The 13480-nt window shown below is 42.0% G+C and overlaps 1 protein-coding gene and 1 long non-coding RNA gene across 8 annotated transcripts; one reads left to right on the top strand and one right to left on the bottom strand.

The window, feature by feature from the left end:
* Positions 1-70: 70 nt before the first annotated feature.
* kctd3 (potassium channel tetramerization domain containing 3) lies at positions 71-13397 on the bottom strand. Of its 2 annotated transcripts, XM_061765861.1 has the most exons (19): positions 11873-13397; positions 11588-11641; positions 10462-10507; positions 9539-9612; positions 9394-9452; positions 8298-8378; positions 8082-8225; positions 7920-8004; positions 7626-7816; positions 7429-7544; positions 6804-6891; positions 6596-6712; positions 5546-5716; positions 5305-5460; positions 5078-5174; positions 3650-3843; positions 3243-3381; positions 3043-3165; positions 71-1386 (listed from the first exon to the last, which is right to left on the bottom strand). In XM_061765861.1, the coding sequence occupies exons 1-19, from the start codon at positions 11941-11943 to the stop codon at positions 834-836; spliced, it is 2559 nt and encodes an 852-aa protein (XP_061621845.1). In that variant the 5' UTR covers positions 11944-13397; the 3' UTR covers positions 71-833. The 2 variants fall into 2 exon arrangements, with proteins under 2 accessions (XP_061621845.1, XP_061621846.1); XM_061765862.1 differs by lacking the exons at positions 10462-10507; positions 11588-11641; positions 11873-13397 and having other exon boundaries at positions 8082-8245.
* On the top strand, positions 1244-12015 carry LOC133474300 (uncharacterized). Of its 6 annotated transcripts, none has more exons than XR_009787449.1 (9): positions 1244-1404; positions 3702-3991; positions 4901-4964; positions 5088-5725; positions 7380-7547; positions 7664-7801; positions 7914-8108; positions 8281-8390; positions 11509-12015. It is a non-coding gene; the product is annotated as an uncharacterized LOC133474300 (long non-coding RNA). The 6 variants fall into 6 exon arrangements; XR_009787448.1 differs by having other exon boundaries at positions 7338-7547; XR_009787450.1 differs by having other exon boundaries at positions 7338-7547; positions 7914-8219.
* Positions 13398-13480: the final 83 nt, after the last annotated feature.

The raw sequence follows: 13480 nt of genomic DNA, 5'->3' as shown, positions 1-13480 counted from the left end.
GGGTCCAAGCAGGTTGGAACGGGTGGAGGAAGGTGTCAGGTGTGTTATGTGACAGAAGAGTCTCTGCTAGGATGAAGGGCAAAGTTTATAAAACAGTGGTGAGGCCAGCCATGATGTATGGATTAGAGACAGTGGCACTGTAGAGAAAACAGGAAGCAGAGCTGGAGGTGGCGGAAATGAAGATGTTGAGGTTCGCTCTCGGAGTGACCAGGTTGGATAAAATTAGAAATGAGCTCATCAGAGGGACGGCCAAGGTTCGATGTTTTGGAGACAAAGTTAGAGAGAGCAGACTTCAATGGTTTGGACACGTCCAGAGGAGAGAGAGTGAGTATATTGGTAGAAGGATGATGAGGATGGAGCTGCCAGGCAAGAGAGCTAGAGGAAGACCAAAGAGAAGGTTGATGGATGTCGTGAGGGAAGACATGATGGCAGTTGGTGTTCGAGAGGAGGATGCAGGAGATAGGCTCTCATGGAAAAGGATGACGCGCTGTGGCGACCCCTAACGGGACAAGCCGAAAGGAAAAGAAGAAGAATTTAAGATGGGGGGGGGGGGGAATTCCAAATTGGAAACATACCATGGGAATTATGGGAATAAACTGGAATTCAGGTAACCTTAAATTTTCTAAATTCTTGATTCATTCCCATAAATTGTCATTCATTCCCAAGGAAAGTTTCCAATTGACCGAAATGTAGTCTAGTTTTGCATCACCTGATCCAGGCAGTGTAATCCCAGCCTTAGTATATGAGAAGGCAGGTACGTGCTGGACTGATCATTCAATCACAGAGTCACACAATCATTCACACTCAGTTTTTGGACTGTGGAAGGAATCGGGTCACAGGCTGCTGTCCTGATTGGACGACTCAGCCGTGAGCTTCCTCTGTCGTGGCGAGGTGCAGGAAGTCAGTTTGGTGGGGGAAGGAGAGACGTTAAGGGGGGGGTCGCTGCCGGCGCCTTCGGATCCAAGGGAGAGCATTGGGACTGGGGGTGCCCGCTTCCTCCCCAGAAAGCCCACCTCCAGCACTCCCCTCTTCTTCGCACCGCCCTCCGCCTTGGCCCCGTCTCCAGCCGCCCCCACGCCTTCCCCCTCCTCGGGCTGCGGGTGCGCCCTCCGTCTGACGTCGCCTCCTCCGGGGACCGGGCTGTCAGGGGGTTGCCGTGGAGATTCCTGACTCCCGCTGTCGGTCTTGGTCCTGTCAGCAGCGGTCAGAGCGTTTGCGTTGTTGACGTCGTTGCTGCGGCAGGTCCACAGCTCCATGGCAGAGAGCCTCCCCTCGCTCTCCTCGGAGCCAAAGTCGCAGAGGGAACGGCGTGCGTGCGCGGGCTGACTAGGGCTCTCATCTGTGCTGTCCAGGATACCTCGACTCAGGCTGAAGTTCTGGAAGTCTCTGTGGACAAAGATGAAGGTAAGCCAATTTTGATCTTTTTTCTCTGAAAGGAATTTATATTGTATTTAATGTTGTCCACCCTTCCATTTTCTATACCGCTTATATTATTGAGGGTCACAGGTGAGCTGGAGCCTATCCCGGGTCACAGGTGAGCTGGAGCCTATCCCAGCTCACCTTTTGAGAGGCACGGGTTACACCCTGGACTGGTTTGCCAGCCAATTGCAGAGCACATACAGTATACTATACTACTCACAGTTGTATTCACGTGACGTCTATGGACAATTTAGTCTTCAAGAAACCTAGCGTTTTTGGAATGTGGGAGGAAGCCAGAGTACTAGGAAAAAAAACAACACGAAAGCACGGGGGGGTGGGGGGGGGGGACATTATAATACTATATATATATATATATATATATATATAAGTTTTAATCCATATCTATCTGTAGAAAATATTGAAATGTTTATTTGGAACAACACAAAAATCCATTAATACAAATCAACACTTGGTCCTAACAACACTCTCTGAAGTTGAGTAAATACACTCCTGGCTACTACAGTACAGCGGCTGAAAGAAGTATTTAACACGTCACCATTTTTCTCACTAAATATATTTACAAAGGTGCCATTGACATGAAAATTTCACCAGATGTTGGGAACTTTCATGTCAATAGCACCTTTGGAAATATATTTAGTGAGAAAAATGGTGACGTGTTAAATACTTATTTCAGCCGCTGTATATTAGAAAATACAGTGTTGACAATCATATGTTGATCACTGTCAAAAAAAATAAAAATAAATACAGGTGCATCTCAATACCTTGGAAAACAGGTGTCCAACTCAAAGCCCGGGGGCCATAACTGGCCTGCCACATCCTTTTATGTGGCCCGCGAAAGCAAATGATGTGCGTCAACTTCCATGATTCTTGCTAAAATCTGTACCACAATTTCAAATTGTCTGGGATAATAATTATGGTGAGATATTTTTGGCATTTTTGTTTTGTTACCAAAACCCTTTTTATAGTAACCTGAACCATAGTTAAACAAACTACTATAATTCACTTCTGATTTCAAAACTAGTGATCCATCAATTGGTTGTGTATGTGTAATACAATGATGAGGCACTGAAACATGTATATGGTTTCCCAGTCATAATGGCTCGCTGAGGGAAAGAATAACTACAATGTGGCTGGGACAAAAATGAGTTTGACAGGCCTGACTTCGAATATGGTAGAAAAATGTATTTCCGTAGTTCCGTAGTAAAACGCTTAATACTGTTCAGAAGGCCAATTTCTACCAAATTTCTGTTATCAAAATCAAGATTGTTTCTAATGTAATAAAAATGTTTTAGATGGTTTTAATTAGCTGTAAGATATATAATCATGAACTAGTTCAGTCTGTGTCATGAATCTGTATAATATGACTTTCACCTTTTCAATTGAACTACTGAAATAGTTTTCCACAATTTTCTAATTTATTAAGATGCACTTTTATATTCATTGATATGACACTGTTCATTATCAAGGCTGGAATATCAGTAAAGATGCATCATCTAAAAATAAATCGCATCCTAATATGAATGTGGGCTGAAACAGCATTGGTTGAATAACCTCTAAAATCAACAGGGTGCTTGCTTTGTCATGAAGTAATGCAACGTTCACCTGTTGCTGTGAAAGGACTCTGTTCGTCTGGCGCGGGCCAGCAGGGGGCTCTCCCTGTAAGGCCGCACAGCTCCGTAGGTCACCTGGTTCTCAGGAATGGCTTCCTGAACCTGCAACTGCACACTGGCGGAAGACAGACTACATCATTGACGTTGGGACTGTTTGTGGAGCGGCGGCGTTCTTCTTGGTGCTCGTTTTACCTTGAGGAAGATTCTCTGAGGCGCGTGTGCTGCAGCACCGAGGGTGCGGGGCTAATGTTGGGCGTGGCGCAGCGAGACGTGCTCAGGTCACACTGGTCCAACAGCTGTAGAAGTTCCTCTTCTGTGGGGCCGCCGACATCTACGCGACAAAGACGTCTTCAGTTCACCTTCCACTCAAGTCCTTGTCGCTACGTCAGGGGTTCTCAAACTTTTTGGGTTGAGGAACAGGTTACAGGGGATAGAATTTTGAGGACCCCCTCATAATCACAACATAATTTTTTGCTAATTATTTTGTGTACCCTCCCCGTTACAGCTCGCAAGAGTGACAACCGCAAATGTACGTAATTAGTGTGACGTCATAGCAACCTGACACAAAGTCAGCCACCCCTGAATGATGTGACGCTTACCCTCTTTCTTCTTCTCCTCTCCTTTGTTGGCGGTGTCCATGGCCGTGGTCAGGTCCCACAATTGGATGCTGCCGTTGCCGTGACCGGTGAACAAATAGTGGCGAGGTCGCGAGCCCATCCGGCTGGAACCCTCGCACTCACGGACCATGAAGCAAGAGATGGTGGTGCCGTCCACCGACTGCACTTCACAGATTCTACGACACAAAAAGCACACAGAATCAAAACTGAGGAAACAGAAAGAGAACAAGCTGGTGTAAACTGTAAAGTTCAATATTGCCGATGAAAAATCCGCGCGTGTGGTCGACACCAAGATGGGCCGATCACAGACCCCGTGATTATAAGGTGAAATGGAACGTTAGCCAATTAGGAAGCGACCTAAAGCTTGCACTGTTGCCAGATACAAATAGAGGAGAATCTGGTTGTGTTGTGTTTGTATTGTCTCAAAAGTCAGACACCACAAGAAAAATGACGAGAAGTTTCTCACAGCATTGTTGTTGGCAGATATGATAACAGTTAGCCTAGCTTCTTCTATTTGTGGGCCATGTGGCCTTAAAATGAAATCTGTTTTATTTCCACATTTAATCATTTTCTATCCCTTTATTTATAGAAAAATCAAATCATAATGACATTATTCAAAGTTTTACATTGTTTTGTTTTGTTTTTTCCATTCACAGATTTGCTTTATTCATCCTGATATCAAACAAGCTTTGAGTTTTCCCCAGCTCTATATATATATATATATATATATATATATATATATATATATATATATATATATTTTTTTTTTTTTTTTTTAAATATAAAATGTGGCTCAAAACCACATACCTTAGGACAAAAGTTTCCAACCTACCGATTAATCACTGTTTTTGCAACCTATAAATGGACACTGTGTCTTTGGCAATGTTCAGCGCAGTTGACTTCATGATTACTTTCACCGAGCTCCTTATTGTCGTACCAAAAAAATATGTGAAAATGATTCCGCTCAGCTTGTCTGTTTGTTAGCGGAAATTTAATTTGCAAGTCAATTTTATTTAAAAAATAGTTGCTAGAGTAAAATAAATATAGCGACCAAATCACTACTTTGGTAACACCGACTGTGCATTTAGAAACTAGCTCCTCTTTGTTGTCTGTGCAAGTCAGCGGGACACGCCTTGAACGATGGAAGCCACTAACAATAATCAAACAAATCAACCTCACAAATACATTTGAATTAATCGATTAATTAACTAGCCCTTGCTTTTTTTCCCCCAGTGGTACTCTTCTTTGTATTATCTCAAAGTCTGGATGTACTGTGGCACCATGCTGCCTCTCACTGGTCAGTCTTGGTAGTTATCATCAACAAACACACCATTTTTTTTCCTCATCATGAGTGTGGTCTCTCACATTTAAAAAAATTGGTTAAACATCAGTATGTGTTTATTGACGTACCTTTTCCCAGTGGACGAGAGCCTCACAAAGACCTTGTTGGTGATGGGGACGACCTTCTGGATGAACACCTGCTGATCATCTCGCTCTCCAAACGGACCTGACGGCACAAAAGCCTTTAACACATTCACTGCCATTGACGGCTTTAGAAGTCAAATATCCATGTTAACTGGGAAGGCTGGCAGTGAATGAGTTAATAAGCTTCAGGACAGAAGAATGTTTCTTCTCACCGATGTCGTTCCCAGAACAGTAGCTGCCGTGGCTCTCTGTTTCCTCCAAGGAGAGTATTTTGAAGGACGCCAAGGGTGTGGAGCCCGGCTGGGTGGAAATCATCCCTCGGAAGCGCGTCACCGTCCATGTGCGCACGTGGTTGTTATCGCCGCACACTGACGCCGGATGTAACAAGTGTGATCTTTTTATTCCCTCTGATCCGCCATCATGGCCACGACCACCCTCCCCTCCCCCCCTTACCTGAGACCAGGTGTTTCTCGGACAACATGATCTTGGTCACGGGGCTCCTGTGCACAGTGAACGTCTGGAAGAGCTGAGGGCCCGAGCCGACCGTCTCTGGGTGCTGCACGATGACTCTCACTGCGCCACTGCTGGTCCCGTAGGCGATCTCGAGCCAGTTCCCGCTCACACCTGAGAGAAGTAAACAAGACAAATCATTTTGTCTGGTTGACTATTCTCTTATTTAATCATTCAATAATCAGAAAATGTTTATGTATTGCACGTCATTGCACAGTTACACTTAGTTACACATTCTCATTGCACATTTTTTCCTTGGTCCTTCTTTTCCTGTCATTGCTCCTTTCCCTTCTCCATTCTAATTTCCCATCATGGCAAATGCCTTGTCTTTGTACATGTCCCCTGTAATTGCGCATTTTTCTTTCATTACATATATTTCACACATTGCACATTCTAGGCCTATTGAAAATCTCTATTCCCTTTGAACTTTTTTGTGAATTTGTCCTGTCTTTGGCCATTTCTGTTTTAGCACATTTTTTAACTTGTCAGTGCACATTTTTCCTGTTATTGCACATTTCTACCATCTTTGTCACTGCACCATTTTCCATCATTTATTTCTATTGATGCCTATTTCTACTCTTTCCATTCAAATGCCTTGTTTTTGAATATTCTCGTTTTGATTATTGTAAATTGTTTCTAATGCACATTTCTTATCTTTGCACATCTCTTATCTTTGCACATTTCTTATCTTTGCACATTTGTTGCAAATTTCGCTTGCTGCACAATTTTCTATCAATTCACATCTTTCATTTCTTCCCTATAATTTCACGTTTCTTGAATTTTACATTTCTTTTGTGCATTTCTTCTATTTAAAACCTAATACACTATCTAGCTGTTTATCTACCTAGCTATCCATAGTTGCACATTTTCCACCTGTATTCCTGCTGTCATTGTTCATTTCTCCTGACCTTAGAAGTTGCATGCACGCTCAAGAACACACTGTAGTATTATATCGCCTTTCATTGGTCATAAGTGTGATATTTTTTTACTAACTGGTTTTTGGCGTGAGGTAGACAGACAATGCGGTGATGGCGTCATTTGACGGATCGTGATAAAGCTCTGTCACCAGGAGGTCGTTGTCTTTCATTCTCAGTGGAAACTTTTGCATGTCTGACAAGAGGAGAAAAAATTGGTTTGTGTTTTAAAGAGATTATATTTTGGCAACTTGCCAAAGAAGATGTGCACGTGTGTATGCATGTACCAATATAGTAGATGGAGCCATTGTTGCAGCCCAGTAACAAGAAGGATCCAGCTGTGTCGCAGCTGGTGATGGGAACAACATCTTGAACCTAGCACATGTACACAAAAACAGCGGTAACCTCACAATAATTCGAATAGATTAGATTTGGAAAACGAAGTGCAGATCGCATCTAACTAGAAGGGTATAAGCAGTAATTAAATATTTTATGTACAGCAAGAGATAAATAAATACATTACAGTAGTGCCTTGTGATACGGGTTTAATTCCTTCCTTTTCCACATGCGTACCTCAAAACGCTCTTATACTTCCTTATTGAAATAAATGGAAAGGTGTGTTATTTTTACAAATTACTGACCAACCTTGCGTGTTGAAAATGGCTTGCGCTCTTTGATGATGCAATGTTTAATGGCTCAAAAAAACCCAAAAAACGTTTTCCTGAAAAGTGATGCTTTTGGAGCTGCGAGGATTCCGCCCCATCCGAGCAATATACCGTATGAGTGAGGATCAGTCAAAGAGTGAGTTAATTTGTTTCCAGGACAACCTGTTTTGGTGCAAATGGAAGCATTTTTCCATCCAGGACACGTAAAAGGAAGTAAACAGTATACCAAGACCTCTACACTGAATACCTGCCAGTGCTGCGTTACAGCATTCCACACTCCGACCTTCCCAGTGTGGCTCGTAGCCACCAGCTGGTTTCCGATGAAGAAGAGATCGTCCACAGGCACACCGAGGCTGAACACGCCTGGTGAGGACAAATAAAACGCACGTAAGGCTTGTCTATGTTCATCAAGCATCTTTAATTTCCTGTTGTCCATTGATCTACCTATCTCATTGCCGCTGCCTCCATCTTGGATGCTCCAGAGGACGATGCTGCTCTCCGAGGCGGCGGCCACCATCTTGTCCTTGTCGCCGTGCGGGCCGCCCACCACCTTGGCGTTCAGTGCGATGCGTTCAATGGTCCAGTCAAGGCAGGGAGAGGAGAACACTTGTTGCCATCCGGTAGATTCCTTTATCCTGTCGGGATCATTTCATCAGCGTCTGAGACTGTAGTACAGTGCGGAACTGAACGGGTGCAATGTTTCTAAAAGTGTCTTACTTGTTGTTTTGGCAGAATTACCTGTAGCAGATGACAAAGTGTGCGTACGCCGCTACAATCCAGTTGTGGTGTCCTGCTATGATCAGCACCTTACGAGGGTCCGGTCCTGAACAATAAACAGTCCAAAAAGCAGGCACACGTGAAATCAAATGGCCTCACACACAAACAGGAGGACCGTCTCACCAAGTTTATGAGCTTCATCTAATCCAGGTGAGCCGGGGAAAGGAGGGTGAGGAGGGGCGCCGACATAGCTGAACCCCTCCGCTCCACTGGAACCCGGTCGCTCGTCACAGGAGGAGGCGGAGCTTGACTTCCGGCCAGGTATGGCTGATAAGAAAAACAAAACGCTGACACGTCAACTGTTTTATCTTCTCGCAAACAGGCTTAAGTGAGTTTTACCTGGAGGCGGGAGATAACCATGGAAGAGAACGCTGCCACATGACGAGCGGTCCAATTCTTCACACAGTAGGAGGCGCCGCACTATACAAAAATGTACAGAAATTTATTTATTTATTTATTTTTTTTTGCAAATATCATTGAAAAGTTCATTTATTTCATGAATTCACTTTAAAATGTGAAACTCATATCAGAAAGATTCATTAAACCATGGTGTCAAGCTCAAGGCCCGGGGGCCAGATGCGGCCCGCCACATCATTTTATATGGCCCATGAAAGCAAATCATGCTCGTCAACTTCCATGATTTTTGCTAAAAATCTGGACCCAAATTGTAAAAAATAATAATGTTGAGATATTGCATTTTTCTGTTACCAAACCCTTCTTCTACAGTAACTTAAACAATACTAGAACAAACTATTATCCTTGTCTTCTGATTTCAAAACTAGTCATCTAGTTATTTGTTGTGTAATGGTAATAATATGATTTGGTGATTAAACATTTCACTGTTCTAACGGCCCTCTGAGGGAAATCATAACTACAATGTGGCCCGAGACAATCATGAGTTTGACAGCCCTGTAATATTCTTGATGGGGATTTTGTTAGCGGTATACCAGTGATTCACAAAGTGTGCTACTGGGTTCCCTCTAGCGTTGTGCGAAAGAATCACTTCCGAAGTATACTTCAGTTGTATTTAACTTTTAAGGTAGGTTAGGTTTTAGGTAACATTTGCATTTAAACTTTAAGAACTGTTGGTTTTTCAATATTTATTGAGTTACATTTTCTAATGTTCAAGACAACTGAATCATTATACAGAACACGAGCATGCTCGCGCCTTGAATAGTGACCACAAAGGTAGTAACCTTTCCCATTCAAGTTCAATGACAATGACAGGAAGTTCCAACATTGAAACAGGAAGTAAAACAATCTAACAGTTCCTCTGGGAGTGCTCACTTCACTTCATATAAATCAAATTCTATTGCAGATCTTGTCCACATTCTGACAAATGAAGAGATGAGAACGTTGGCTGCAGGAACACACTCAATAAACAACGTGAGAGTTATTAAAAAGCTATAAAAGCCCACATTCTGCCAAGACTTACCTAAGGGGGTTATGCCATAAAATTCAGCTTCATGCCGCAGAACGCTGATGTTGACGCCACTGAGAAGAAACATACAAGTAGATTTATGAATTGATCATGCGAGACACTGTTGACATCTGAGCATCATGTTTGAATGGCCTCTTACCGCAGGTCAAGTTCTTTGGTTCGGAGGAAATTTAAAATTGGTGCAAAAGCTGTGGGGTCTCTGTCAATAAATATCTAAAGGAGGACAAAAAGATGGCTTCTGTTATTAGGAATAATAAAGGAGTATGCTGACTGTGTGTATAACTATTGCCTGAAATGATATATTTATGCAATTTAAAAGAGCCATACAGTACTATGGACTTTTTTTCCCCCCTACAAAATTTAAAACCGTTTCCAGGTGTCTTTATAAAAGGTCTCCGACATTCTTTGTTCATAATACACAAAATGATGAGGAATTACATTACACTAAATATTCACCTGTCAACTGTGGTTCAAATCGCTCAGTTTCGACGTTCGACTCTGTTTTGTGCAAATGCAGAGTACGGCTTTCGTTACCATGACGATCGGGCGTGTAGCTAGATCATGTGTTGCCGACTTAGCGACATTGATTTATTTATTTTTTTTATTTTCTTGAGGGGTCGGTAAGGTGCCGACTAAGCATTGTCGCTAAGTCGGCACTTCCCCGATCCCTCGTGGGGGGAAAAAATTTTAAATCTAAAATCAACAAATCTAGTGACTTTATTGTGGTGTTTTTGAGGTGTTTGTGGTGCAGGAGATTATTACCCCACCACATGTGCAAAGTCACCACTGACTGATTTAACCAAATGCACTAAATATTTACTTGGTTGTTTAATTTCACACTTTATGAGTGGGCAGGCACCCCAGACTATCCAATTTTATAACATTTATAACATTTTCCCTTTAAGAAAATGCAAATACAATATATTAAAAGACCAAAAAAATAGGTTCCATAAATGAATAACAGTATAATCAAATGTAATAAAGACATTTTGCACTATGGGTTTCGTCATTTTGCTGCGTCATAAACCTTGTTTTGGAAGTGAGAACAAAGTCTGCACTTACAGCTCCAGTTTCATCCCGAAGAGTGGATATTCTTCCACTCAGCAGACTGCAACACACACAAACACAGCATTAACACAAGCATGAATCCATTTACAACCACCTGCGCGTTTACAAATATCTGCAACATTGATAACAGTACGGTCATGAATATTTAAAATGTAACCTGTTAACACTGCTGGTAAATAGGTATGCAAAAGACTTTGAGCAAGAATTTTCTATTCACTCCTTGTGTGGAATTCTTCCACTGCAGTTTACTTCCATCTGGGCGGAGATATAAGATAGTACAACTATGCCAAACATTTAGAAGTTCAATGATGTCATGTTGTTGTTGTCCCCCCACCAAGTGTACCACAGAACCTCCAAAATAAAACGCCACACAATTAGGAATTCAGCATTTTCCCGCAAAATGTCTGAAGCTTTATGATGGCCACAGTATGACTCAGGGATTAATTATTTTTCAATTTCTATTACAATGAACCAACGCGAATTCGCAGTCTGGCATTCTTAAATTTGCCAAAAAAAAATATTATTATTTGCTGTTTTTGCCCAATCTTATGTTGGCACATCTTCGTGCCAAGACTATGTTGAAATGAGTTGAAGAGCTTCATGTAGCGCTTTACAACCATCTTTTGGCATCTTTGTGCTATAGAATTATGTTGAAGTGAGCTGTGGAGCTTTATATGGTGCTCTTTCGCCATCTTGGTGCGAAGGAACTATGTTGAAGTGAGTGAAGGAGCTCCATGTAGGTCTTCGCAGCCGTAATATTCATTGACAAAAGCATTGTGACAAACTTCTTTACTGCGCACTGTACTTTGTCACATGTTAAGACAATTTAAGGCCGGCTAAAACAGTGTTTACGTTGCATTTCATAGATATAAATCACGTATAGGTGGAACACGACTAGTTTTTGCAACATCTTCCCAGCAGCAGAGAAACTGGATCCAGAAGTGACAGAAAGCGGGAGAACGATGACATCATGGAACATGTCTCCTCCTCTGCAATATTACAACTGTTTGACTGAGCAGACGTCATTTTTTTTTTTTGCAGGGGTGTGGTGACGTCATCTGCTTGTCCTCCGATAACCTACACTTTTATTATCGTCTCATTTCCAAAACAATGCGGTTACCTCGAGAAGAAGGAGTCTGGGATCCACATGAGAGTCTGTCGAGAGGTGCTGAAACTATAACAGAAGAGTTATTACTCATGTTAATAGCAGTGAAGTGATGGCTAATGCAGGATGCCAGTTTTGTATGCATGCAAGACCCTGGAAGAAGAAGTGGAGGACTTTACTGATGCAAAGCAAATGCATTGCAATGCCGTGTGCAAACAGCATCCACGCAGATCTCACTTTACACTCCGGCTCCTCAAATGACACCCACAGCGACCACCGTGCCCGCCGGACAGGACTTACCGCGTCCCACCCACGTTGAGCTGGATGATTTCCCCCATCCCCGTCGTCAGATCGCCGCCGTTGGTCGCCATGATGGGAGGCCGGCAGCGAGCGGTTCAAAGTCAGATCACAGTCAGCGCTGCATCACGACGCTAGCAGGCTAACATCACGCTGGGATCGGGCGCCTGTCCTGGAGCGAGTTCAGACCCCGCATCGTGGTGACACCCTCTCTCTCTCACGTCCCTCAGCTCCATGAAAGCACCCTCAATGCAAGCGACACAAATGTGGACAGCCTTTTTTTTATTATTTTAAATCTTTATCCTAACAAGCACAGTGGGCTTCGTCAATCCAAAATGGTAAAAGTGTAAGAGCTCCGTTGTAATCCAGCGGGCGCATTCGCATCACTGGCAGGCTCTCGTGTTCATCGTAAATAACATCTTGCGCTGCAACGTCGAGCCGCGACGTCGTCAAGAGCGCACACGTCCGACACTCGGACCGAGAGCGGCTTCGCCCAAATACTTCCGCTTTCGTCTGAAGACACTTCCGCGTCTGAGAGCGCGAAAGTTTTCGCTTGTAGAATTAGTGTAAAAAGAATAATAATTTTACGTTCAACCATAACAGGTACTAAATACTAAATAATGATTTATAGACACAAAGCATACCCCGATAATTTACGTAATCAAGAGTCCTGCAATATTTGTTGCATTACTTTGGCGATTGTTTTTTGTTTTTAATTAAAATGTGTATTTGTATGCCTCCAGCTCAATAAATAGTTCATGAATTACTTTATTGTAAATTTTAAAAGAATAAATATTATTTAAGAGCATTTTTAGGTATTAATTTTACTTTTTGTATTTATTCCATAGAATAATTAGTTCATTAATTATGCTAAAATAGTTTTAATTATCTGAATGAAGTATAAGTTTATAAAAGTAAACTATTTCGAATTTAGATTTAGCACATTTTATTAGTTGAATTAAATTGATTAATTATAATGACGTTCATTACAAAAATATAATTCACTATTTTGTTGAGAAAACTACTTTATGCATACATTCAACAATTTTATAAACTGGAATGAATAAATTGTTCAGGTATTATAAATTCAACATTAATGAATACATGAGAATGATTGCTATGATTTAAATAAGGTATTTTATAAAGGCATTCTAACTCATTTTTTTTTCCGAATCTACGAATGACCTGGACCATGTGTATGTTTTAAAAATAAAATGAAAAAAACATCATGTGGCCCTCGATCAGAACACACGAGCAACAGCCAAAACACGGGTGGCCGACTGGGATGTGAACTATCTTGACTAATCTTCAAAGTATTTTTAATTATTTTTTTTTGCTTTTGACTGATAGGAATTGGCACGATTTACGTAGCTATAAGACGTGTGTGTGTGTGGGGGGGGGGAATTCTTTTGTCAATGTATTTTCATAAGAATTTGTCTTTATATGGTATTCTTTCACATGTCATGAAAGGAACACTAACGTCTGTATCGTGAAGCTCTGGTATTAAAAAACAAACAAACCATGTTATTCAACCACTAAAGTGGCTAGCACTTGATGTGCTTCATTGGGAGCGTGAACTTGATGAACCAGTGACTTTTCTGCGTGTCCGGA

This window comes from Phyllopteryx taeniolatus, chromosome 2 (assembly GCF_024500385.1).
Source record: "Phyllopteryx taeniolatus isolate TA_2022b chromosome 2, UOR_Ptae_1.2, whole genome shotgun sequence".
Lineage (NCBI taxonomy): Eukaryota > Metazoa > Chordata > Actinopteri > Syngnathiformes > Syngnathidae > Phyllopteryx > Phyllopteryx taeniolatus.
Note: the sequence above shows the minus strand (reverse complement) of the source record. Positions and strands in the feature narration are given on the sequence as shown.